This window comes from Megalops cyprinoides, chromosome 15, assembly GCF_013368585.1.
Source record: "Megalops cyprinoides isolate fMegCyp1 chromosome 15, fMegCyp1.pri, whole genome shotgun sequence".
Classification (NCBI taxonomy): Eukaryota; Metazoa; Chordata; class Actinopteri; order Elopiformes; family Megalopidae; genus Megalops; species Megalops cyprinoides.
Window position 1 is genome coordinate 19,701,172 of NC_050597.1, and position 27,615 is coordinate 19,728,786.

The 27,615-nt window shown below is 47.1% G+C and overlaps 1 protein-coding gene across 4 annotated transcripts in view; it reads left to right on the top strand.

Annotated features, from left to right (window-relative positions):
- The window catches only part of micu1 (mitochondrial calcium uptake 1), a 37,104-nt gene extending 11,173 nt beyond the window's left edge, over positions 1–25,931 (top strand). Inside the window, exons 4-14 of one of the 4 annotated variants that reach the window (XM_036546452.1) lie at positions 2,073–2,235; positions 5,973–6,016; positions 9,139–9,150; positions 17,572–17,577; positions 18,287–18,401; positions 19,680–19,762; positions 20,087–20,287; positions 20,426–20,563; positions 21,545–21,653; positions 24,735–24,824; positions 25,113–25,931. In XM_036546452.1, the coding sequence (XP_036402345.1) occupies positions 2,073–2,235; positions 5,973–6,016; positions 9,139–9,150; positions 17,572–17,577; positions 18,287–18,401; positions 19,680–19,762; positions 20,087–20,287; positions 20,426–20,563; positions 21,545–21,653; positions 24,735–24,824; positions 25,113–25,276 (1,125 nt within the window). In that variant the 3' untranslated portion in view covers positions 25,277–25,931. The remainder of the gene's footprint in view (positions 1–2,072; positions 2,236–5,972; positions 6,017–9,138; positions 9,151–17,571; positions 17,578–18,286; positions 18,402–19,679; positions 19,763–20,086; positions 20,288–20,425; positions 20,564–21,544; positions 21,654–24,734; positions 24,825–25,112) is intronic. The other 3 variants (XM_036546453.1, XM_036546454.1, XM_036546455.1) reach the window with 3 other exon arrangements.
- Positions 25,932–27,615: the final 1,684 nt, after the last annotated feature.

The window sequence follows — 27,615 nt, forward strand, 5'->3', positions numbered from 1 at the left end:
ATTTGCTCTCTTGCCCTTCAGCAACAGCCAATAGGAACCCTTTCCACCAGCCAATAGGAAGCCTTCCCACCAGCCACAGCCCCCTGGCTTCCTCTATGTGTAGTGGGAGACTGATTTGTTCAAGGTCCAATCACAATTTTGCAAAGTGTCTGTATTAAATGGTCTACATGCAAATGACCTTCAGCGTATTTATGGATCTATTTATGTGAAAGGAATTGCATGTTGACCTGTACTGTACTGCAACTGAAACACCTGAAAGGACACAGTTAAAGTGTACATGTCAGCATGAAAATAATTAAGTTTGACGGAAACAGCTGTTAAAGCAGACATCACCTCTTTATGAGTGGCGGATGCCAAATCAATGGCAGATGCCTTTAGGGTCATTCACGCAGGCTATGGAAGTGTTCAGAGTCTCATAGGGAGGTATGCCGAGGGCTTGACTCAACGGCTGTCGATATTTAAGGTGTAAGCCTAATGTACAGCTTTTTATGTGAATCCCTTTTTGTTAAATCCTTTTAAGCCTGGTCCATTAACCTATTGTAAAACATTTTTGAAACCTCTGGCAGTTTGTCAGGTCTACAGGGTTTTTTAGTAGAGAGTCTGCTGCCTTCTGTCCTCCTCCCCAAAACCTTTTCCATGGACGTGTCATTTCCTGAAGTTATTTTGGGCTTTGGGGAGCGCAGAGCTGTCATCCGGAAGGTGCGTTGTCCTGCCTCCTTTGCCCTGGGCTTCTCACTCGACACTGATGCAAGACCCCGCTGGTGCTGGGGGGGGGGTTGGTGGAACCCCGCCTCTCTTTAATGGTCACGTCACGTCTGTCACCTGTGGACGCCCCGCCGTCCCTCTCTTCTTATCATTGTCTTCCATGCGGCACCTTAAGATACTCTTTATTTCAGTTTTCTTTATCAGCTCATGATGGAATCTGGAGTGAGGAAATTAATATCCTCTTTGGCCATGACTGGAAGGAGTTCATTTCCTCTCACATTCGTTATTTCTCTCTTACTGACTTGACAGGGATGCTCAGATGCTGTGTATGAGGCTATATGAACACTTTCATTCTCCTAGAATGTAATGCTTTTTGTACTAGATAGGGAAAATGTAATAGAGTAAGGTATCTACATGTGCAATTCATTTGTAAAGTTATGGCCTATGACAATTTTAACACGCATCTTCCTAAATGTAGATCACGTATGCTTTGAAATATAAACAAACCCTGGTCGCTGAGGAGCAGAATCCTAGTCCAGTTAAATGAAAAATTGAAGGGTTGTAGTCTGACATAGCTCTTACGGCTTTTATTCAGAAAACGTTAAGTTCCCAGGTGAGGCACTGCCATTGCAGTTTTGCCCAAAGTAGTCAATCTGAAAAACTGTAGTAAATATCCAGCCTGAAAGAGTGAGTGATGTTTTTAAAAAAGTAAAAAGAGCCTTCAGAATCACCCCAGATAAAGTCCCTTGCTTAAAAATGAGTAACATAAGTAAATGGAGTTGAAGGAGACTCTTGTTGCTCCAGAAAGCATTATTGCATTTGTATGTTGCTACACTAACAGAGCCCTGTGGCTGCCAGTGTTACTCCCCCAGATGACAGCTCAACTCATCTGAGTTTTTAGTCATTCATACGATTGGCTCACTTGGAGGTCTATCCCCACTGTCCTCGCCCAGTGGCGTGTCCTTAATGACATGTTTCTGCAGTCACAGAGGATTCTTGAGTATAATGTGGTGCGACTGCTTTGACATTGAAAATGTGTTGTTTTTCTGATGATCTACAGCTGTTATCCCTGTGTCCTCGGGAGAACTGAAGCACCCCCTTGTTAATATTACGTAGCTCATGGCTTCGGTTTCTCTCAGAAGCAGTAATGCGGCAATGGGTGTGATGACTGCAAGGTACACTGTGTCAGATTCCAGCTCTCTCAAACACTGTCGTGTTACATGGAACCTCTATGACCTGGGCTGTGCCTATTAGAAACCCTCATTAGCATTGCATTAATGTGAACATTAACAGCATAATATTCTCTTTCTCTTGTCCTCTGTTTCTCTCTTTCTCTCTCTCTCATTCCACCACTTCCCCTGGGCCAGGTGATGGAGTATGAGAACAGGATCCGAGCGTACTCCACCCCAGACAAGATCTTCCGTTACTTTGCCACTCTGAAGATCATAAATGAGCACGGCGATCCTGAGGTGTACATGACACCGCAGGACTTTGTGCGCTCCATCACCCCCAACGAGAAGCAGCCCGAGAGTGAGTATCTCTCCTGTGCCTGCCTGTCTGTATGCCGCTGCCTTCTGGACAGTAACTGCCTCTCTGCTTAGCCGCGTTACTCCTGCCTCCCTGTACACTGCAGCTGTCTGGAAAGTAACTGCCTCTGTCCTTAGTCATGTTTCTCTCCTGCTTATGTCTGTCTGTACTTTGTAGCTGTCTGGATGGTAACTGCCTCTTTCCTTGACTGAACCCCACAGCCTGCAGCCTAAAAGAGGGTCGGATGTCCTGGAGTAGTTTGGAGTTCCGGTTATAAGTGTAGAAGGCTACATTCGACTTCTGCCTCCGGTCTCTGATCCCATCGTTGCCCCCCCCCCCCTGCCCTTGGCTTTGGGGTTGCGTGTTGTAGGGGGGTGTTTGGTGCACTGTCAGTTGTACAGAGGGGAGGGGTCGTAATTCACTGTTGAGATTCCCGTCGGATTAAACCGTCCCCTGCTGCCCTGATTTCAGAGGAGAGTCATTTCCTGCATGGACTCACCCACATGGGTGAGAGTGGGCAGAACGCCGTCTCTCCGTGACGGCGTCAGACGGGCGACAGGCGATGATTTGAGGCAGATGCTTGTATTTTTACACCTTACATCATGATTGCAGGCATGCTGCGGAGGAGGGGCTGCCAGGATTTAGCTGACTGTCTGGCTGTGCCCTGGAGCTCAGGAATAGGGGCACGTTGCACCTGTGCATTTGGTACATTCATTAGCTGCTCGGGCTGAAAAACCCCGTCAGTCACGCAGCGAGCAGGGTGCTGGAGGAAGAGCTGCGTTGTGACTGGGGGAGGGGAATGGAAGTGAGCCTAGGGCTGCCTGGCCTTTTTATCGCTATTGAGCGCTCCAGAGCTCCAAAATGGCCACTTGGGAATGCCTGTGTGGCCATACCAGAACGGACCCTGCATGACCACAGAGCCCACGTGACCACTGCACAGCGGTGGAAATGACTGCTTCCCACAGAGAGCACTTGCCAGGTGCAGGCTCTGAAGGGATTGTGCGAGCATGCGTGTGAAGGGCACCCCCAGCGCTCCCCATCCTTCAGCACCGTGCTGCTGGGAGCAGAGCTCTCCTGCCCGCCACCCACGCTAACAAGGCCTGATGCCGACGTTGTCACCGCGCATGGACTGCACGACTCAGCAGTTCCCCGGTCTGGGCTGTGTTCAAGGCATGACACAGCATGCATTAGTCTCCTTTTAGATCCATGCTTCCCTCCCTCTCTCTGTCTCCACACTGAGCTTGTTAAAGTAATAATGCCAGCAAGGAATGGGATGACAGGAGAGAGAGAGAGAGAGAGAGAGAGAGAGACTGTGTGAGAGGATGAGAGTCTAACACATGATAATTCACATCTCTTGCACCCTTTATTAAGTCTGGTTATTAAGTGTGGAATGCTGCCCGCACAAGTCTCTGCATGTCCTGTTGGTTATAATAAGAATTTAAGGGCTGACTGCTGACTGATGAAATGATTTCTGTCATTTTCTGGATGGGCAGCCCCAAGTCATGAGAGAATGAATAAATGATGAAGTGTTTTTTAAACCGGCTTCATTTCTGTAGGGTTTTGTGTTTGGATGCTTGCTGCTGGAATGCCCTCCTGCGGTGCCTTCGTGCTGCATGAATATTGCATGGCCTCCTCCTCCACTGTTGTTTAGTCAATAGTGCTTGGTTGGTTAGGTTAAAGGCTGTTGATCTATTGATGAATCATGATAGATTCACTCCCCTGATCGCATCCCTATAGCATGATCCATATAGCCCCTGTGAGCCTGAAATGAGATTCTCCTGGGCCTGTTTGTCAAGGCATGTTATTTTTTGCAAGGGGACTGAGCAGATGGTCTTGTATTGATTGGATTAAGCATGTTATCCATTTCAGGGGTAATTTAGTTGGACATACTGGGTGTCTGCATAAAATTGAGATGTGTTTTTTTTTTTTTCTGGCCGTTTGGACACAGCGCCCTAGTTTAAGGTTTGAGGCCGGATCATATGATGTGATCTAGGAGGCCTTTTTGCCTTTTGGGTGACATGAGGCCTGTATCACAGAGGCTCTGTCGCAGGTGTGACAGGCACAATGTGCCATTACTGATGCTGGCTTAGCAGAACTGACTGTGTTCTTGGAAGTCTGAGCTTTGAACTCTTCTGAATTCTTTGAGATACTGCCCTGAGACTTTTTTTTTGGAAAGTTTTTCAGTTTTAATTTTTTCAAACCTCAGCCTTGCACTCACCCCTCCCCCCGGGAGGCACACATGCAGCTTGGTGTCCTCTCACCATGAATAACTGAATAAATAACCCAGTGAACTGAAGAGGAGAGGGCTGGGGGGGCGCTCTCAGCTTTTTGCGTTTAATTTTGAAAGCACAGTCTTAAGAGCCCTTAATCCGCCGTTTGATGTGAGTGCGAGGAGTGGGTCCGGCACAGCGTGGTGCGGCACGGCACTCCTCCTGCTGGCTGCCCCGAGTGGGAGCGATGTCACAGGGGGCACGCCGTGGGTGTGATGTGAGAGACGTGAGACCAGGCGGCATCAGGATGACCCCAGCACCTCTCTTTCTCTCTCTCTCTCTCTCGCTCCCTCTCTCCGTTCCAGCTGAGAGAGAATGGTATAATGCAGGCATCATTCATTCCCTATCAACCCGTTATTATTCTCTCCAGTCTCTGAAAGTTTAGGATTTCAATTAACGTACATGAGTACACAATGTGGACCTTCACAATATCAAATTCACGGTTTAGTTCGGTGCTGCTGAAGTGCCAGCGTTGACACTGGAGTGAGTGATGGGCGTAACAACTGGGTTTGAACCTTCGCCTTTCTGATGTCACATGTCACAGGGCCTAACCTCCCTATCTCCAGACCTACTCCATTTGGAAAACCGTATGCTTACCCAACGAGGTGGCCTCACAGAATTAATTATATTTAACAAATATTAGAAAATGCCATAGTCAAGGATACAACAGCGGTGCCTCACCCTGGGATTCAAACCCACAGCCCACAGTCGTCTTTGCCTGATGGGGGCAGAATCGCATGCTTGTCAGCATTTGACTGCTTCTGTTTAGGTGGATGTTATGGCCCTGAGGGATACAGCCACAGCACCTTGCATCACTCACAATTGCAAGTTTGATGTGTCTGTGAACAGCGGGACGCTCTGGCAGTCCCCCTCATTCAGAGATCCAAGGGCACAGAGCTCTCGTTATGTTCTCCGTGGAAAAGAAGCCTGTTACCAGACGTCAAGCACACGCTGTGAGGCGTCAAAGAAAGAGGCTGTTCCCCCATTATGTGCTGGCCGCAGCCCTCTGTCGAAGCCAAGGTTACAGACACCTCCTCCATTTCCCTTTGAATGGGGGGAGACCTCAGGGCCAGCACATGTACTGCACAGCTTTTTCGTTCCAGTGATTAATGTACAAAGGAGTCAATGTTGAATGATGTTGAAGTTAATTTGAGAGCATTCAAATATGGAAACCGGTTGTTAATGGATGTTATTAATCACTGGCAAATGTCAGTAATTACCACAGATGCAATAATGACACTCTGTAAATGCCGTGAAAATTCAGGAGGCTGCAAACCTGCTTTGCATCCGATATAAACGTGTGCCTTATGGTCTCAGTCTCTGTCTCCAGCTTGTACCAATTATGTATTGTATTCCTCTCCCTCCCTTTCTCTCCACCTAACTCTTCTTCTCATCCTCCTCTCTCTCTCCCTCTCTCTTTCTCTGATTTCCTCTGTCTCTCTATTCATCTGTCTCTGTCTCCTCTGTCAGATTTGGGTCTGGATCAGTTCCTGGTGAAGCGGTATGATGGAAAGGTAAGCAGTGTGTGTGTGTGTATTTGTGTGTTTATGTGTGTGTTTTGGGGGGATGTAACCCAGACTATTGCACATGCCTATTGAGTAACACCTGTGTATCTTTCAGTCACTTTAATGAACCTGTATGTCTCTTCCTCAGACCATACTTGGCCCAGGCTTTCTGTTTCTGTCTGGTCTTCTGACCATATCTAATTTTTTTTGCAGCCTTACAGAGGTTGTCTGTCTATGCATTGGTAATATAAAAGGAATAGCTAGACCCATAAAAGACCTCAGCTGACTGTAAGGGCCAATTATTGTTTCATGTATTTGATTGATGCCTCATTTCCCAGTTGGGTGGAGTTTCACAGTCTGCTAACCCTGCCCACCATGATGCTGACTCTGTGATGCTAAGTGGGAATGGGAGTGGGTAATGACACAACTTGTTGAAAACCTCTTGATTATTTAATTACCTCAGCCTCCCACCGGCTGTGTGTTCAAAGCGTTTTGTGGCTGTGTGATCTTGAAGAGACCTTTCAGAAAGAGACTCTTGCATAAGCAAGGAGAATCGCAGATAATCCCCTTTAATCCGTCGCATATCACACACTTTCCCTCAGACGTTTCTATCGCGCCCTCCCGGGGCACTGCCGGCTCCTCCTTCTTTGAGCCAGTGCGGCAAAGACATTTACAATCCGGGCGACCAATTAGGATGATCCCAATCAAGCGTTAATAGATGTGGATGTTGCCAGAAGCACGCGTCGCTCCTACCTGTCCTAACGGCAGGGCGGGATCTTAAAGAGAAACGCACTGCCGTACAGTCAGCCAAAATCGCCTTTTTATGTGAACTCTGCTGCTGCAGGTTTTTTTTAATCAAATTATAAAGCCAGGGGTGGCTGTCGTTACATTACATTACAGTCATTTAGCAGATACTCTTTTCCAGAGCGTCTGCTTATCCTATAAAAACAATTTTACTCAGCAAAGTGCTCAGAGCACCTGGTGAAAAATTTTGTTCCAATAAAGTCAGAATGAATGAATCAATCAGTTGTTAGGGGGTGAGAATGAATTGAATTATTGGTTAACTGAGTGAGGGGGTGAGCGTGATTTGAATAATAGGTTAAGTGAGTGAGGGGGTGAGAGTGGATTGAATATTCAGCTCAGCGATTGAAGGAGATGAGGGTGGTTCCAGGACAAGGTGCGGTCTCCCGAGCTGCTGGATATGCTCACATCTGGCTTTTTGTTCACTTCAGCAGTCCCTGTCCCGGTCCTCAAACCCTGAACCGGTTTTTGTTCTAGCTCAGGGCTGCTCCCTTGAGCCCTGTGTTTAGCTCCGTTTAGCTGAACGAGTCTCGTACATCACTGTAGAGTGCAGAGCTTCAGGTCCCCCCGACGCTATCCCTCAGGGTGAGGATCCTTAGGGCATTGATAACAAAGCCAGTTTTTAGTTATTATTACCCTCGTTAGTTCCAAGGTGGAGAACATGAATAATCACCCAGCTTTGCCTGTCTGTTTTCGAAAAGCAAATGCACAACTACAGCTGCTTTTCCAAGCAGAGACCATTCAGTGTGCCTCACTCGTCACCACTGAGTGCTCCTTCCTCTCTCCTCTCTCTTGTCATCTTTCTCTCCGTCTACGTCTTTCTGTATGACACACTTACATTTCAAATTTTAGTGATAAATGTCTGTCCGTGGCAGCTGGCCCATTTTGAGTGCACCTTCTTAATCTGTTAATCTTTGGTGAATATCGGACATGAATGGAAGGTCTCTCTGGAGCGTCTAGCTATCGCTAGGTATCGCCGTATTGCCACTGCAGAACGAGACTGATGAACATGAGCGTGTACAGGAGACAGCAGGGCAGTATGTATTTAACCATTGGTCGAGTGACTTTGTCTGACACCCTATGTGTTTGTGTGCGCACATACTGAAGTGGTTTATCGTATCACGGCCTCTGCACCACATTGGGGGGATGGCCCTACGGATCGCATCACAATTTACAGGATTTACATTGCACATCTTATGTACCGTGGCTTCAGAAAGTCTTCAGACGCCTTCACTTTTTACACTTTGCACGCTAAATCTAAAATTGATTTAATGCATACTTTTGCCTGTCAGTCTACACACAATAACCCATCATGACAAAGCAAAAACATTTTTTCAGTAATTGTTTTGCAAATTTATTAAAAATAGAAATATGTTATTTACATAAGATTTTATTGACTTTCAGAGGCAACTGTAAATCTGTCCCCGACGTCTCTACGGTTTGTTGCGTTATTTCTGAGCATGTTGTCATGCACGCCGGTTTTGTGGATATATTGCTCTCGTGTCCCAGGGGATTGACAGCGGTTGCACATTCGCGAGGGGCCGCTCCATGCCTTATCTTCCCCGGCTCTGATTTGTTTTATGCGGCTCTTCCAGCTCGCCGAGGAAACAAGGCTCAATTTTGTATCAGTTCTTAACCCCAAGGCCATTAATTCCACTCCACATAATAAAATTGTTGTAATGAATTCCAGAAGCAGTTCCTGGATTTCAGAGGAAGTGGGGCGTGCTTTATTGGCCACGCATGCTAATCAAGGTTTTGGCACGACCTGGGGGGGGTGGGGGAGGACATCGGGGGTGTTTGAGAAATACACGCAACCCCACCCCCTCATGTATCTGTGCTGGTGGAAATGAATTACAGTGTCGTGATGCTGCTTTGTGTGTGCGTGTGTGCGTGCGTGCGTGCGTGCAGGCACGGGCGCGTGTATGCGTGTATTTATTTGAATTTGTGTGTCCACGTGTGCAAGTGTACGGTTGCCTCATCCCCTGACCTTTTACTGACCTTTTACTAGGTGTGTCACCCAGGTGTGTTATTGTGTAACCAGTCATAGAAACTTGTCTCTGAATTCCCTGTGTTTTCTCCTCTTTGGTTCCTCTGCTTTTGCTCTCTATAATCTTTTCCCTGCTTTTCTGCATCCCTCCTCTCTCTCCTTCTCCCTCTGTCACAGTGTCACATTCACACACAGTTGTTGACGTCGTAATGTTGTGATGCCCTTGTTTTCATTGATTATTGTTTACTCTCTTGTGCTGTTGCGCGCTCTTTTTTCTCTCCACGTAACCAATGAATCCCTCCATTCTCTCCCCTGCCCCGCCCCTGTACCCACCCCTCTGCAGGACTTCTGGCAGGTATGGGGCGTGTTGCCTAGCAGCATGCGTATGCGTGAGCCTGACTGACAACTGCACTCAAACTGACTATGCTCTCTCTCTCCCTCCCTACCTCCCTACCTCCCTCTCTCCCCCCTCTCCTGGCCCTCCGGGTGTGAAAGCCCTTTCAGAGTTGCTTGAGCAGGCGACCAGTGGCAGAACCATTTTTTTTTCCCTTTGCTCGAGTGATCACATTGAGCAGAAGTCATGGCCCCAATTACGCCCACATCCTCACAGCACCGGACACCGGCCAAACAACACATTAAAAGAGTATACCATTTGATTAAAAATCATTAGATCAGTAATAAAATACACCTCAGAATTTATATTATCCTGCTACTAAAGAGCATAACTTTTTTTTTGCACTCAGCAGAAATGGGGTTTTTGAGTTGCGGTTTTAAAGCCGAGGGGGCGCAAAGTGCTGACGGGGCATATTTCCTTGGCTCTGCGGGGGGCCGAAGGTGCGGTCTGAGGCTTCTCTGCAAATGTGTGTTATGCCACTCTTGGTCTGGGTCAGACAGGGTCAGCAATCAGAGGTTTGCTGCACAGGCCTTCCTTTCACTGAGGTTTCCCATGCCGTGGTGTACACGTTGCTTAATGAATACTGTACAACGTGGAACTGGAGTGAGAAAAGGGAAGTTGCAGAATGCTTTTAGCACCAGTTTCCTTGCATATGAAATAACGTTCAGATGAATAGATTATGGTTCTGTATTTTTGAGCGTACATCAAACAGGGTGAGTGTAACTGTGCGGCATGAGGAACAGAGGAGAATATGACTTGTGCAGTGTAGAAAGGCCCCTCTGGCTCAGATTCAGTCAGGTTTTCCAGGTCATTTAGCGTGGATAGGAGACCCCCTAGCTGTAGGGCGAGGACTGAGAAGGCCAGGGAAGCCCTGACACATACCTAGAGAGGGTGCAGCATGACCAGGCAGGTTAGAGTTGGGGGATGGGGCTTTGTTCCAGCAAGCCACACACCCACACACTCACACTCACACATACACACACAGCCTGTGAATGCAGGGCTTTGTTCCTAATCATGTACAAACTACACGCGAATAAAAAGGCCTGGGGGAAGGAGGCTGAGGTCCTTCAGGGACATGTATTACATCCTGTTCTCTTAGCGCGCCACGAACAGGTACACGTACCCACTCCCGTGTGCATTGGTGCTTCTGCACTCTATTGTGCAGACCGTGTCCAGGAACAATGAGGGACTGTGTGGGCTGTACTGCTACCCCCTGTTAAATAATTGAACCTGGAGAGTTCCCCTTTGTGTTCTTAGGGGAACCACGCAAAACGAGAACAAAGCCCCGGCCTCGGCGCTGAATTATTCAGAGCAGGAGGCAGGAGGAGCTCTGTCCATCGCCACGCTTCACTCCTCTCTGAGAGCTCATGGTTTTGGGGGGCTTGAAGTCCTGTTCTCATTTTAACAACACACTAAGCAACACTAGAAAACCCGTTCCTCTCACTCACTCACTCTCTCACTCTTTAACTGAATGGGTGTCTGCCGCTCCCCCCCCACCCAAGGGGCTAAAGATGGTGATTAATCCAGCTTGCTTTGCTGCTGTAAACCTTCCTCTGGCAACTCTGAAAGACAGCAGCTCTGCCACCCTCCATCCCCTCCTCCTGCTCCTCCTCCTGCCTCAACTATGGCTCCCCCCCCATGCTTTGGCACTGAAGCTCCTTCCTAGCATGCGTTGCTCAATGCCTGTACTTCCAGGAGAGAATGTAGCCGTGGGCATGGTGATAGGTGACATGGCGCCCCCTCTCTGTCCATGTTGGCATGGCACCTCAGGGCAGCCCAGAAACGAGAAGTGCATCAAACAGAAAGGCAACGTCCAATTAGCTTGGTTGTCCTTGCTTCTTGTAAACATAAATGTACGTATAAGACATGGAAAATTTTTAAGAAACCTCTGCCTCTTGAGCTTTAAAAAATAAACTGGTTGGGACTGTCAGCACTTTGGATCATATTCATTGGTTAAATTGGCTATGTAAATAAGAAAAAACCAAAAACTTGTGGACCCTTGGGCCACTAACATTATGTCACTGTTGTGTCATTGTGTACATTGGGGAATGGCTCTTGGTGTCATGTTACACTGCCTGAGAGGGGAGCCCTTCTCTTATCACCAAATGGAATGCAGAAGAAATCGCTGCCATGGAAACCAGCCTGTTGCCTTGTTGCTTGAATTGTTGTATCAATGACCCTTTTGACCCCCTTGAGTTTCAGGAGGAACCTGCCGAGGACAGCAGTGCAGACACAAACGCACACACACACACACACCACACTGGCAGGGGAATGTGTCTGATTTTTTGCCTCCCTTCCCACGAGCAGCTGTCACTCTTTGGAAGCTGGGATTGCTTATTGATCACTGCACACAGTGTGTTGACACACTAGACCAAAATGCGGCTCTGCTTTGAGTCTCACCTTATTGCTCCGATATCTGTCGCTGCTCAGGGCAGTTCACAGTATTTTTGCAGAGGTGTTGGCTCAGAGGACTGGGTGACCAGGTTATCCTGGCCCACCCCCTCGGGCAATTCCAGCTTTTTCTCACACACACACGTTCAGTTATTTGCACACAAGTCATCTGACCTCAACAAGGGACAGCAATGGATATACAGTACCTTTGTGGGTGGGAAATACAAGCCTCTCTCTCTCTCTATCTCTCTCTCACACACACACACACACACACACACACACACACACACACACATACACTCATGCACAGTCTTCTTACAAAGCAGTGGACTACTGCTCTTAACACACATCATATTCAATCTCTTTGACCTTGACTACAGCAACATCATAAGTCAATTCAAGCTCACTTCCTGGTGGGCCAGTGTGTCTACTGGTTTGTGTTCCAACTAACAAGTCATTGACCCCTAGTTTTTCCAAAATTATTTTATTACCTGTATTCACACTGTAACACATGCTGTTTTATACAGCACAGATCTTCAGTGTTATTTGTGTCCTTGTAAGAAAATGTATTGATCCAAGCATTGTAACTCCTGAATGCACAACAGTGTGTGCATTTGAAACACCAGACCAGGTTAATGTTGGGGTTAATGAATCATTTCTAGCTGTGGTTGGGTTAGTGATGTTACTGCTAACATGATTGGGTTTATTAAGTCATTAATAGCTATGGTTGGCATTAGTAGCTGTCGCTCTAACAAAAACCAGCAAAAGAACCTTGCCTCCAGGGAGTGAGTTTGACCCCCTTTGTATGTGTTAACACTGGTCTGTATTGTGATTACACTCAGAATACATCTTCGTTCAGCACTTGTAAATGAGTGAAGAACCATTCTTTAGCTTTCTTTAGTATGTATGTATTTATATATGTGATTTTGTATGTATAAACTCTGATATACATTATGTATGATGAAATGTGAAAAGATGTATTTATTTTATAGAGCGAGTGAGAGTCGTAGGGAAGGGGGAGTGTGAGAGTGTGTGGGTAGCTGCTTTTTTTAATTCATTAGAAGGGTCTTATTGTGTTGACGCTCATGAATCTGCTCCAGACTGCCGGCTGCCTGTTGGCTGTCCGTCAGCGAGCCACAGGCTCTCACCACAGCAGCGCTGTTTCTCTAGCATCACATGGAAGTGTCAAACGTCCATCCTTTCAAACAGAATTGGCTTCCGTTCCGGTCGCATCCTGCTGCCAGTACTGGCAGACCTGGGCCTTGGCGTCAGTGGTGCCGCTGCAGGATCCCATGGGCTCCGTTTCCAGTGACACCGGATGGTTTTCACTCAGTGGCTGTGGATAGGATCAGTTGCGTGGGGAGATCATGTGTGCTTCGTTCTCATTAGCCCCCTCAGCTGTATGTGTGCCATTGTAACACACACGCCAGTAAGGTTTGCATTTCAGGTCTCGCCTGCTACTCAGGTTCTGCTAACCCCAGAACATACGCAGAGTTTAACTGTGTTGGCGCTGCTTACGCCCTCCAGTGTTATGCTGGTTTGTTATGACATGAGGGAAACAAATGTGTGCATTTGCTTGCTGGGTTAAAATGGAGGTGTGGTATTTTTGGTATTTCAAACTGAGTAAACATGCCTGCTCCTGTCTGCCTCACCTGAGCTCCAGGCCCGTCTGTTTTTATATCGGTAAGCAGGAGCAAAGAGCAGTCGGTATGGATCACGATGCTCTGGGGAATTTTTAGGTATAGCAGACCTAGAGTCAAAAGGGGGTCAGTGGGAATGCCCCTGGCTTGCCTCAGGTATAGCTGGCCTACAGTTAAGGTGGGTTACTGGCAGCATAGTGAATAAACCAAGCAAAGAGCTCAGAGTGTGACTTTGAGTGAGACCTGCTCCTCAGCGGAGTGGAGAGCAGTCAGGAATACACAGTGGGCAGGTCCTCTCTCAGCACAGCCATAGGCAGGCTCCTTTAGCATCTGTGAAAAAAGGCAACCACATAGATCAAAGATATTTCTCTGTGTCAGAGATGGGCAAGGGAACTCTAGAAAAAGGTACATACTGACCTTTAAAATAAGTTAAGGGGGTTAAAATGGTTGCAGGCAGAAGCGCATCTCTCGCGCTGCACTTCTCTGTCTCAGTGGAGGAATCTGGTGCAGGGCCGTGATTATCTCCTTACATCTTCTCAGAGCGGCAGCTATTTATCCTCTCTTTTTATTGCTCCTCCAAAAAGGGGCCAGTTTCAGAGCTCAGTCTCAGCTGGGCAGAGCTGCGGGCTGCAGAAACGCAGGCTGTTTGCCTGTGATGTTTGCTTGTGACTGCTGCCAACGCGGCTGTCCTGGGTGGTAAAGACTCTTGGGCGGGGTGGGTGGGTTGGCCATCCTGGGCCCAAGAGAATGAAGAAAGGCAGGGTATGTGTCTGTAGGGATGGGAGAGAGAGATGAAGGGGTCCAGCTGCCACCATGCCATTCTTGGCTCTGTTCCTCCACTCTCCACAGTGACTGCTGAATTTAACACGAGCACTGAATCTCTCTCTCACTCAATCATCACCACTTCATTACGGCTCAGTTTTCAATTTCGAGGTGCAATGGGCATAACACACTGCCCCCAGAGCAGAAGTCAGCAACTACAGACAAATAATAAAGATGAAGGTTGATCAATACAGATGAAAGTCTGATGCAACAAAGTGAGAAAGCCAGAACTGGGAAAATGATTTTTAATCACTGTTTGCTGGGGAACTTCATTCATTGCATTCATAATACGTGACAGCAGTAATTAATTAGAGTGATATGGATAAGAATGATCTCGCACATACACACACATTGATCTATGCTCTCAACCAGTCTAATCCCCTTCTGTTGTCTCCGTTCAGACAGCTGATAATCATTTGAGAAGTCATTATATCACATTAGTCCATAGCAGTGTATTAGGGGACACACTGTTAAACCATGAAGCAGACATGAGGAGTGACGTTTGAGGAGCTCTGCGACATGGGTACAATCTACAATGAGTATTGAAAAGGCAAAAATAACTCTCCTCTAATAAAGTAAAAAAGCTGCTGCCCTCTTTGTTTTTCTTATGACTTACAGCACTAATTACTTTTGGGGAAAGTGGTGTTGGTGAGCCGGTGGTTGGTGGCTTTGCCTGCTGGACGTAGTAAATCTAATGTCCCAGTGCACTGTGCTGTGTGAGATGTCTTTTGGATGAGATGTTGAAGCGAGCTCTGGACACACTGTGATCATTAAAAATCCCATGTCAAAGAAAAGACATGCTAACCCTGCTGTTTTGGTCAAATTCCCAGACTGGCTCTTGCAACCTAATTATCTCCCCTACAGTTACCAGATTCCCCCCTGTGCTATTCCACTACCCATCTTGTTTCCTCAGATCGTCACTGTGGAAGAATAACATTAGTTCTCAGACAACCCTGATTAAATAAAGGTTAAATTAATAAAGGGAATGGGCATTAGTTGTGAAATGGCTCCCCCTGGAGTCCCTGACTGTGTGTGTGTGTGTGTGGGGGGGTGTGGGTGTGGGTGTGTGTGTGTGTGTGTGTGTGGGGGCATTTTATCAGAATGCACAGAGGGTTCTCTCTCCTCTTTAATTCAAGAATGCTTGTACAGCATTGCCAGTCTATTTTAAATTGATGTGAATTGACCATGAATGTGATTTGGCGGTTTCACCATAATATAATCTCAAGATGACTGTGCTGATGTGTTCAAAGACCCAAACTGTACAATCTGGTTACATTGTATTCAAACGTGGGCCAAATGTATGGTGGCATTAGTTGTCATCTTCACTGGAAACTGGATACTGGTTTCTAGGCAGTGAGTGTTTACCCTGCCTAAATCTAAAGGAGTGCACAGCAAGGCCCTGATGGTCTTTCTCTGTGCATGTGGCTTTGCGCGTCTGATACCCTCGAGGTCTACAGCGTCTCTGGTTCTTCTTTTGGCCTGAGATCCCAGCGGGCTGAAGGGAGTGTACAGCTGGCCGTGCCCCTCGGGCCTGTGTGGAGCATGAGTCAGATCACAATGCTCCCAGCATGCAGCTGTCTAAACATAGCCACGGTGGTAGGAAAATGGCTACTTCATCAAAGCACCAAGGGTTTCCCCTTTGGAAAAACACTAAGGCCATGTACTCTTGGGTGCATTGGCTTTGTATGCGCAAGCCAACTTTCCCAGGTCTGTGTTTCTAACATAGAAGAGCTCCAAATGGAACATCAGTATAAAACACTTTAAGTTGGGAGTGCCAGCACTCATTTGTCGGCAGAAAGCCCTGGAAGCACTGCAATTGAAGTGGAACTAAAATGGGTAATGCTGCAGTACTGACTACTTCAGTGTGGAGCAGGTGTGTAATGTGGAGCAATTGTGTAATTTTGTGTAATAGAGATTTGAATGGTCCCCCCGCAGTGACAGGTTTGCCAGTGTGCCACAGTCTCCACAGTGTTGGCTGTGACTGCTTCCTGAAGGGCATCCAGAGCACGGGAGTCAGTGAGACTGCGTGTGCTGTGTGTGCTCTGATAGATAAACCTCTGGGAATAGCTCTTTTGCTGAGATTTTCTTGTAAAACAGGCTGAGCTTTGCATGTTTACTCTCCAAATAAAATATTACCCTCGGTTATTAAATTGAGCTTAGCGGCTTGCTATAATATTTCTTGTGCCTTTTTCATTATTGTGCAACCGCAGCTACTAGTCAAGTGCGATTCAGCTGTGATTCTTGATTCACATACATATTCTAGCATACTAGCGGGACTGACAACTGCTGTCTCTGCCTTCTTCCAGCAGGACTGACAACTCCATGCTTTTACATGGGCTTTGCGTGACCTTGACTGCATTAGGAGGGGGGCTGTTAAAAGGAGGAATGGCAGCTGTTGTTAGGTGTGGGAATGAGCCCTGGGAGAGGCGGGTGTGATGTGTTCAGCAGCGTGTTGGGTACTCTGTGGGGAGAGGCGGGTGTGATGTGTTCAGCAGCGTGTTGGGTACTCTGTGGGGAGAGGCGGGTGTGATGTGTTCAGCAGTGTGTTGGGTACTCTGTGGGGAGAGTCGGGTGCAGGTCCTCTGACCGAGGCAGAGCAGCCGCCGCAGTCTCTGCAGCACACGCTCTCCGGGCGATAAAGCCGCGGCTCCTGGCCGACCTCCCACGGATGCTTCAGAGAGACCCACGTCAACCTGTTCCTCTGTCACTGAGCAGATTGGGCCCTGCCCTGTGAGCATTTGTGTGTGTGTGTGTGTGTCTGTAAGTAGAATTAAAATTTTGTCAGTATTGAAAGTGCTTTTCCACTCATGCTTGGTCAGCATTGCTTGGAGTTCTTTTCAGTAGTTATTAGTTTTATGTTGACCGTTTGATTTTCTCTGGTTCATGGTCTTGTTATGGATTTTCATTTTTTAAATGCAGGACAAATGGCTTATGCTGTTTATCAGCTAATGTGTTTAATTATGTACTTGGATGTCCTGAACAGGGATATGTGCAGGCTACAAGAGTGACAGGTTCTGCTTAAAGCTAACTAGGCTGTTCCTCAACCACCCCCTCCCCACACCCCCCACCACGGGCCAATCTGGCTCTTAACCTCTACAGTCTCCTACTTCCCACATCCCACCCCCAGATGGCTGTGCTCACACCCCCACCTCCCCCTGCATTACCAGCTGGCTGTCCTGTCACCCACCAACACTTATTTCTTTCCAGCATCAGTTCTAAAAATAAACCTGCCTCTCTCCACCCAGACAGAACACTAGATACCACGGAGGCGATCATCAATAATGAATGTTAAGGGAAATCTCATTTTCTATATTTATCCCAGTGACACACAAACCAGGACAAATGTTTATTGGTTGTCCATCAGCAGTGCAGTGTGTGCTGCAGTCTGGTCAGTCTGTGTGTGTGTGTATGTATGTATGTGCGCACATTTGTGTGTGTGTGGGCTTGTAAGTGTCCAGTAGTGGCATTAAAATGAGTGTTTTAACTCCCCCTCTCTCCTTCTCCTCCTCTCTGATTGGACTCACTGCAGACCGAGGTAACCCTGTTGGGTAGTGCCCAAATCTGGGCCCAGGCATGCTCTGTGTCTGTGTCTGTGTATTTGTTCATTGTTTTTCAGACACTGAGGTCACGTGTGGGCATGTGATGAAACACGGTGCTCACCTGTTGAGTCACAGTACTTTTGCAAGTGTAATGTGTGTATGTGTTTGTGTTGAGACAGTGTATATGTGTGTATGTATTTAGTCACTTAGAGTGTAAAGACACCTCTAATTCACTTTTTGTGTGTTTGTGATTAGAGACACCGCGTAGCCACGTGTTTGTGTTTGTAGTTAGAGACACTACATATTCACGTGTGTGTGTTTGTGCTGAGACGCTGTTTCTCGGTAATATGTATGACCTGTTTACTGCGTGCTCCCCTGCCTGTTCAGCCTGCTGTGTGTGTATGCAGCACCTGCATGCCTGTAGTTTGTTGTGCTTCCATTAACGGTCTTGTGTGTGGACATGCGAGTGGTAGGGGGGTAGTCCCTCAGACTGTGTATCCCCCCCCCCCCCCCCCCCCCCCCAGGGGCCTCTGCAGCCTGGGTCTGACACAGTGCTGGGAGCCTCCTTACCCATTCCATGACACTCTCTCTCTCTCTCTCTCTCTCTCTTTCTCTCTCTGTCTCTCTCTGTGTCTCTCTTTCTCTCTTTCTCTGTGTGTCTTTCTCTCTCTCTGTCCTTTTGTAATGGACAACCTGTGGTAACAGAAAATTGCACAGGAACGGGAAAAGTTTGCAGACGAAGATAGCATCTTCTACAAGCTGGGCGAGTGTGGACTCATCTCCTTCTCCGACTACATCTTCCTCACCACCGTCCTCTCCAGTGAGTCTGTGTCTGTGTCTGTCTTCCTGTATGTAAAATACACCGGGCCCCCATATTATTGATAGCCCTGATTAGATGGTAACAAAAACATGGTTTTGCATAATTGTTTCTGTTAATTTTTTTCCCAAATGTTATACTTCAATCTTAATACCATTGCTCAGAACAAATTCTTATAGTACGCAAATAAAAAAGGGTCATATTTATTCACCTTCATGTAATCTTTTAAATAAAATCCAAAAAAAATCTATACAAATATTCTGCTTTTTGTAAGTTCAGTAGAAACGTCTGTAATTTAAGCCTTTGCACTTACTTACTAAGTAAATTAAAATGGCAAGGCTGGGGAAAAGAGAACTCTGTCCACTGTGTAATGGTACAGAATGATATAGAAGGATATTAAATCTGTAAAGTTTGACCAGTGTTCCCCCAAGCTGGCTGTCTTGCTGTGTGTAAGTGGACAGCAGATAGATTTGTAGCTTGCTGTGGATGATGGCTGTGTTAGTGAAAGACGCTGGTGGGAGGGAGTGCACATCAGATGTCCCTCTGTAGCATACTGCACATCCAGGTAATAAAAGAAAAGGCTCTTTATTTTTTAGACAGGCCCGTGTCTGCAGGGGCCATTGACCCACAGGCCAGCATGGCTGGTGGTATAAAATCAATAGCTGAGTGCAGAGGTTCTCCCTAAACCCCAGTATGAGTGGAGCTGTTTTGTATTATTAGTGGCTCACTTATCTGAACCATTCATTGTATTTTGCTATGAAGAGCCTTTTTATTGGTTCATACTAGTCAGTGATTGACAGCATATTGACAGCTTCATTCATTATGGGCTTTGTAAAATCTCACTCTCACATCGCTGCATAGTCACAAAGGCACAGCCAGATAGGCCCAGTCCGACCCAGTCCAGCCCAGGCCAGTTCCCCTGGGCGCCATACCTTACAGCAGGCAGTTAGGTTTTATTCTCCTCCTTAACTGAGTGTTTGGTGCAGTAAAAGTTTTATTCTCTCTCAGGCTGAATCGCTGGGGGGCTTTTTCAGTTTTAATGCACGCAGTGGGTGGGTGGAGCTCTTCATGGTTGGTTACAACCCATTAGGCACCGCCTTCCTCCTCGTTCGGGAGGATTAGCACTGAGTAGGCGTTGCTGGGATGTGTCTGCACGCTGACAGGCCGGAAGGCAGAAGCGGCAGCGATACTGAGGGGAACGGACTGGCTCAGTCCCTGCACCTTACTCTGTTGCTGTATTTTTGGTGTCAGTCACACTTCTGCACTGCTGATGTTTTATAGCTCCCCAAAGGAACTTTGAAATTGCCTTCAAGATGTTTGATCTGAACGGAGATGGAGAAGTGGACATGGAAGAGTTTGAGCAGGTCAGTACGCAAGCAAGGATGTGTTATCACAGTTTAGTGATCAATCCATCACATTGACCCTTAAAAATAAGCGTCAGGTCTTTGTTTTATTCTCTTAATTACACTTAATGAGATAAGTTATTAGGCGTCATTAGTCCAAATGGCCATTGTACTAGGTGTTCTTGAAATGTGATGAACTTCTGTTCGTTCTCAATTCAAGACTGTTCCAGCCACAGTAAATGAACAATAACCACACAGAAAGCACTCATATTTTCCACAGCATATACCCAGCAAACAGCACAACTCTCCATGTCCTCCTTGTGTCTCCTCTGGCGCCCCCTGCAGGTGCAGAGTATAATCCGCTCTCAGACCAGCATGGGCATGCGGCATCGAGACCGCTCCACCACAGGGAACACGCTGAAGACGGGCGGCTGCAGCTCCGCCCTCACTACCTACTTCTTCGGTGCCGACCTGCGGGGGAAGCTGACCATCGGCAGCTTCCTGGAGTTCCAGAGGAAACTACAGCACGACGTGCTCAAACTGGAGGTGCCTCGTCCTTCTTCAGCTTGTGACTGGGTCACATTTCATCAGAGGGTGCTATCGCACTTAGAGCAGCCCACCCCAAAACATTTTTTTCAGAATGTTTTGTGCTCCCCCCCCCCCCCCGTTTCCCTTCCTCTGCAGTTTGAGCGGAATGACCCTGCGGATGGGCGGATCACGGAGAGGCAGTTCGGGGGAATGCTGCTGGCATACAGCGGGGTTCAGTCCCGCAAACTCAAAGTCATGCAGAAAGGGCTGAAGAAGATGTTTAAGGATGGCCAGGTACGCACATAAAAAGGCAGATTCACCCACAGACACAAATGTGCTGTGTAAGCACGACCTGGACTGGTACCAGTGCCCATAAAACCATACACACACAGACGCACACACACATATACACACGCACACACACACACACAGATACACTTGGCAACTGTTTTCCACCTTCCATCACATCCACCAGTGTACGTCAGTGTGCCTGCATGTATGCGTGTGCAAATTTGCACACGGGTGCATTTGTGAGTGTATTTGCATTCGTGGGAGTGTGTCAGTGTGTATGACAGGCAACAGGGTGCCTTCCTCTCTCTCTCTCTCTCTCTCTCTCTCCCCCTCTCTCACCGCCCCCCCCCTCTCTCTCTCTCTCTCTCTCTCTCTCTCTCTCTCTCTCTCTCTCTCCCCCTCTCTCGCTCTCTGTCTCTCTGTCAGCCTCACCACACTCAGCCACATACAGTTCTCTGTCTGTGTATAAGGTATGCCTTTCCTCTGGGAGACAGAGCAGCGAGAGGAGGACTGGTATGAGGTGCACTCCCCCGCACTGCAAAGAAAATCCCCACACTAAGCACTTATTATTTGGAAAGGAAGAGCACCTTTCCTCCTCATTTGATACAGATGAATGAATATCAGTCTGACTGAGGAAGACATGTGCTGTACCACTGCAGTGCACTGCCCACTCCTCTCATCCTGTGGACATTCAGTCAAAGCGCAACATGCAGCAGTGTTGGACCAGCTGGTCTTCATGCAGTATTCAAATCAAACAAGAAAATCAGTGTTCTAGGCCATGACACACCCACTACCCTCCTTCCCTCTCTCTCTCTCTCTCTCTCTCTCTCTCTCTCTCTCTCTCTCTGTTTCTCTTGTTCTATTGGCAGTTATCTGAGGGAATGTTAGTAGAAGGTATACTGATACTGTGTTTCATGTGTTTCAGATTTGACCTTATAAAAGGAGCTTAAATATGGCTCTATGTCTCCCCCACTCTTTCTCTAGGGTATTACCTTTGAAGAGGTGGAGAATTTCTTCACCTTCCTGAAGAACGTGAATGACGTGGACACAGCTCTTAGTTTTTACCACATGGCAGGTGCATCAATTGACAAAGGTATCCAGCACTCTGCTTTTTTTTTGCTGTATTTCTTCCTATTACCCTTCCTTACATCCGTCTCTCTATCTTTCTTTCTAAATGGTACCTCTCTTCTACTCCCTGTTTAAAACGTCTCTTCATCACTCTCTCCATCTGCTCCCTCTTTTCACAGTTTGGACATCGTTCCTGCTCTGTGTCCCTCTCTCCATCATTCACCCAGCCACATTTTCTCTTTGTGTTTCTCGGTCTTCCTGTCGCTCCCCTGCCCTTCTCTCCTCCCCCTCCTCTCTGCTGACGGCCTGTTTAACACGCAGCCTGCCGGAGCTTGCACGTCTCGCTGCACCTGGAACAGTTCCCAGCTCCACTCTACACTTTCTCATTTATTTATTCTTTTCCCTTTTACGCCATCTCCCTCACCAGGATGGAGCGGAGTGTCAGTAACACACTGCCCCCTGCTGGTCAGTGTAGACAGCTGCATCAGCGTGATCAGAACCCTCAAAGACTTCCATCTAAATCTGGAAGGAAATCACAACTTTGATAGAAACCCCCCCATCAAAAACTATGCGTGATAATAATAGTGTGTAAGCTGAGAGGTAATGATAGCAGTATAACAAATATCAGGTGCCTGTGCAGTCTGAGCTCTGGCTGCACGCTCCATTCTCTTCTTGCATTGTCAGCGCTGTGTGTCTCCGCAGTTGGAACGTCTCCAGGTAATGGCTGTTCCTTACAGTCTGACAGCAGGAGGGATGTGCATTCAGTCTCATTAGAGTCAGGATCAAAACCCACAGTGGAGCTTTGCTCCTGAGCCTCTCTCCCTCACTCCCTCCCTCAGCTTCAAAACGCTTAACTGGCATCATTTCCACGTGTCGATTTCTGCCGTAGTATTCCGTGCCAGATTTCCGCTGACCCTGCCTTTCAAATGTGAGCCAATATGGCAGTTTGCATTTCAATTCATCGGGTCTCACCCGTCGCTCAAGTGCTGCCGACCCCCGCCGTCATTAGAGTTTAACTTCTCTTTTTCCTCCTACACACGCCCACGTTGCATGCGTTTTTGAAATAAATGAGTGCAGCCGCAAGTGAAATGTGCATTAGCTTGCGAGGTTACGATGAAAAAACTGGTGCATTTGTTAGTGTAATTCTGCCATGAAGAAAGTATGAAAAATGTGTTTTCAGTTACATGTGTGTGCAGTATATAGTACCTCAGATTTTTCAAATATAACAGCTGTTACATAAGAATAAGTGTTTGTTTTGGCATTTGCTCTTGATTATGTTTGAAAACCACGCTACCTTGCTTGGAATAAACTGTCCATTAAATGGAGAATTGTACAGGTTTTGCCTTTATTTGTGCTTGTTGCGTTTGAGAAGCTCTTTGTTACCCCTTTTCAGTAGTTTAAAAATTTTCTCACAGCAATCATCCCCATTCACGGTCTGATGCTTTGGCATAAATCTTTGAAAGTCTGAGCGCTTTCCCAGCCATTGTAAGCTGGGTTGCTCAGCCTAAATGTTTCTAAGTGCTGTCACTTTGGGCTCCTCTCAAGGAAGTGTGCCCTTGTTTGCTTTGCAGGTAGCTCATTGCTATAGTAACAAGTAAGAGTTCCTTTATTCACTGGTTTGTGAAATGAGTTGTGTTTTATATAGCGTTGGCAGGTGGATGCTAATGCCATAATGACAGTGTAAGATGAGCATGTCGACTTCTGCCTTCATCACCTGAGCAGTGGGCCAACCCGCTGTGGTATCTGGGGGTTTGCCCGCCTACCGTTTGCTCAGAATTGATTGCTATAGAAATGCATGCACCCTAAGGTGGGTCACCAGCAGCCATATCATTTTGCAACAGTCTTTTGTCTGTTGGCTGAAGCTACATACGAGGGACATGCTTTTTACTTGGATGGGGGATGTCTTAGGAGAAGCCAGGTTGCTGCAGGAAGTGATGTTTTTAGGCCTGTAGGGGGCAGGCATCCCTATGGACATAAAAGCAGCGCTGTGACTGAGACGCTGTGCTGTAGGAGACATCTGTCAGATGAGATATTAAATCCGAGGTCTTGACTCACTGTGGTCATTCGTGATTCCATGACACTTACTGAAAGTGTAGGGATGTTAACTCTGATGTCCTGGTCAGTTTCTCTCTAAAAAAAAATAGCCCTATACATTTGGCCACCTAACCCCTCTGCTGCTGAACCCCTCACTGCCCAATCGCTTGCATTCCCTTCCCAGCTTGCATCCCAGTGTCATCACTGTAAATAAGAAATGCGTTCTCAGTTGACCTCAGGGGATAAATAATGGCTAAATTAATAAATAGAATTGTCTCCGACCTAACTGTGGGAACCAGCCGTGTGTGTACGTCACTCTTGTATGCCTGGTAATTGAGGTTAACGGACTGGTCACGGGTGTCAGTGGAAACATGCCTCAGCTTATTAATCCACCATTGCACAATTTCCAAATAAAGTTGTTGTTTGTAGTAGTTTTTAAATGTTGTCTGTACTACTGTTGGGATGATAAGTAAAAGATCTGATTGTGTATGAATCCATTCTCTCTCCCCCTGTAAATTCTTGAGTTCATTGGATTGAGTCTCCTTATCAGTGCCTGAAAGCTGTTTCATCACCCCTGTCATCTTTTTATGAACATTTTATGTGCAGCCCATCTCAGGAGCTCCTTAGTTCACCTCTCCTGTCTCTCACCTGATGTGTTTTAATGGGCTGAGGGGTGGGGGGGGGGGGGGGGGGGGGGCGTTCATCTCGTTATCTCTACACCTCAGTGATGTATCTCTTCCTTTCACCAGGGAAATCATACGCTATTGATCTGCACAGACTGTGCTGTTCTTCTCTGTTTTGTAGCCTCTCCTGTAAGTCTGTGAAAAAAAAATGTGCCCAAGACACATTTACTACTGTTGAGAATCAACATCCATTTCACCGCTTTATCTCTGTTTATGCACCTTTCCTTCTCCTTTCTCCCTTTCCTTGTCACTCTCTTCCCTCTTTTTCCCCTTTTGTAACGAAATTGACTGGTTGGCTGTGTGTCAGATTCCAGATTTGACGGTTATGCACTGTTACGCCCTGCATTGATAAGAGTTTTTAAAAGTCACATTATCTCTCTCTCTGTCAGCAACCATGAAGCAGGTGGCTCGCACGGTGGCCAAGGTGGAGCTGTCGGACCACGTGTGCGACGTCGTGTTCGCGCTCTTTGACTGTGATGGTAAGTGTGTGTGTTATGTGTGTGTTAGTATCCCTAATCTGTAATGGTTCTGTGTTCATACTTCAGCTCTGATGTGACCTTGTGACTGTGCTTCTGTTCCTGTGTGTGGATGACCACATGTGTGAGCTCTAGATGCTGTTGTCTCTGTTTTAGATCTGTCTCTGGTTGGTTGTTTGCTTCACACGTGTGTGCCTTTACCCCTTCCCTCTCTCCCTCCCTCCCTCCCTCTCTCCCTCCCTCCCTCTCTCCCTCCCTCTCTCCCTCCCTCTCTCCCTCCCTCCCTCTCAGGTAATGGGGAGCTCAGTAATAAGGAGTTCATTGCCATCATGAAGCAGCGCTTGATGAGGGGGCTGGAGAAGCCCAAGGACATGGGCTTCACCCGGCTGGTGCGCGCTATGTGGAAGTGCGCCCAGGACACCGCCTGGGACTTTGCCATGCCCAAGCAGCAGTAGGGTGTGGCGGGGGGAGCGAGAGAGGGGTGGGGTGAGAGGACTGTAGGTCGACAACCAAAGGATAACTAATCTCCACCACGCAGCATCTTTGACAAAAAAAAAAAACATTAATGAAATGAAACCATTAATACGGTCATTTTGGTAAGAACATTGGATCATGCAAGCGTAGCGTTGTGGCCATCAATCTCCCACACTAACTGGAGCACAATGCTGTGGTACAGGCTGTCCCACAGTGCTTTCTGGAGCTCCTTCTGTACTAAAGGCAATATGGGAAATGGGAAATTGTAATCATATATATTTTTGGGCTGAAGGGTGGGAGGGCTGGATTGGTGGTGGTTGCTGAATATCCCATGTGGTAACTTGTCCCGTGGAGGTAGCAATCTGTATGTGTCAGGATCATTGTCAATATCAATATGCACTCTGAAATTTACCCAGAATTCTTCACATTGTTATTTTACAGGAATGTGTGTCATTGAAACTGAATGCGTTTGTAAAAAGGCTCTATTAAATTGCTTTTTTCAAGACTGTGCAGCAGGGATTGTGCATGTGTACTCAGTCCGCCCACTTGTATGTTGCACCTTTTGGTGCCGAATTGTCTTCTCTTGTTTGAGTTGAGCCTTGTTTGTGAATTCACTTATTAAATTCCATACGTCTTGCCGAAAGCTTGTGGTTGATCAGAGATTCTGCTTGTACTGCAAACAGGTTGCAACAGGATTAGGCTGGCTCATCTCGCTCGCATTTATTTAAGAACTCAGTTTGAGGGGACACAGCAGGTGTGCGACTGCATGGAATGGGAAAGTGTATAACAGAAAAGCAGAGGCCAGAGTGTCTGTGCGTGAGAGAAAATGAGAGAAAGATGTACTACACTGATAGCATAAGAGTGGGAGAGTGGGTGGAGAGGAGGAAAATGTATTAGAGGTGGGGGGGGGGGTTGTGTGTGTGTGTGTGTGCGTGCGTGCGTGCGTGTGTTTAGAGAGAGTGGAGCAGGGGTGAGGAGAGAGTGGGGGCAGCAGTAGTCAGCACTTCTCTCTAATTGAAATGGACAGGAGAGGCATGCCTCGGCCTCTATCTCTCTGCATTAAACGTGCAGTTCTGTCTCACACACTTTCTCTACCTCCTCTCTCTCAGACACACACACACACACACAAAGCAACCCAGTTCTCATATATACACACATTTCCCCATAGCCTCTCTAATATACTGCACACGCACACACACAGGTGAAGTGGTGCTCGGTGTGTTGCTGGAGATGAAATTCACGTTCATCAGTATTCCCTGCCTGGTGCAGCTACAGCGTCATTGCGTGGCCCAGCCCTAGGTCACAAACAGGACAGACATTCAATGTCTCTTTAGCACTAACCTGAAAAGGACGTTCTAAAGAGGTTCGGCCAGAAAATGTCAAAAAAGAACAAAGGCAATCACATGACTGAGCCAAATCCTGTTACCAAGTTTTCACATCTGCTGGTCCCTTTTTATCTGTCCTGTTCTGGCATTTTCACATCACATATGGAACAGAGTAGTCACTGGTTGACCCAATGATAACCACAACTGTTACTGTTGTAGAGACAGTCCTTGCACTTGTTTCAGTTCCACAGCGTGATCTGCTCCATTATGAAAGACCTGTGGGGAAGGCTCACTTTCACCATGTGGGATAGTACCACTCATTTCCTTAGTCAAATGTCACAAGACTGTCACAAGGTCTGATGTATTTTCTGTTCTGCTCACCTTTTCATTCAGTTCTACAAAATATGCCGCCCAAAATATGTGTGTGTACAGTTTCACAGCTCCCTCATATCATTTGCTCCTATTCACCAATATGAGGTATTTGCTAGATTTTTTTAGGCTGGTCCACATGTCCCCAGCACACACCTGCATGTCCCCAAAATGGGTCACAGCCCTTGCACGACGGCTGGCCGGGAGGCGCACAGGCGCGGGATGGAGACGACAATCTCAGCTGAGAGCCCTGCAGTGAAGCCTTGCTTTGAGACAACAGTGCTTTCGTGCTAGGCTGGGGAGAGAGTGTACAGAGTGATGGATTGAGGGCATAAGGGAAACCTCTCTATTGGTTTCAGAATGGGAGGGCACCACGCCAAAAAGCTGCTGATAGCTGTACTACTGCCACTCAGTGGTTATTTTAGTGCACTGCACACAGGGCCCTGCTCAAGTTTATTTGTACCATTTACATTTTAACAGCAATTTCAAAGCCTATTCTTTAGTACCATGATCCCAGTCCTAATCCTGATCTCCCATTCCAGTATTTTAATGCACTCCATCAAGATACAAAGAGCGTTTTCACCTCAAGCAATGAGTGCATCAGATTTCTCAGAAAGGCACAGCAG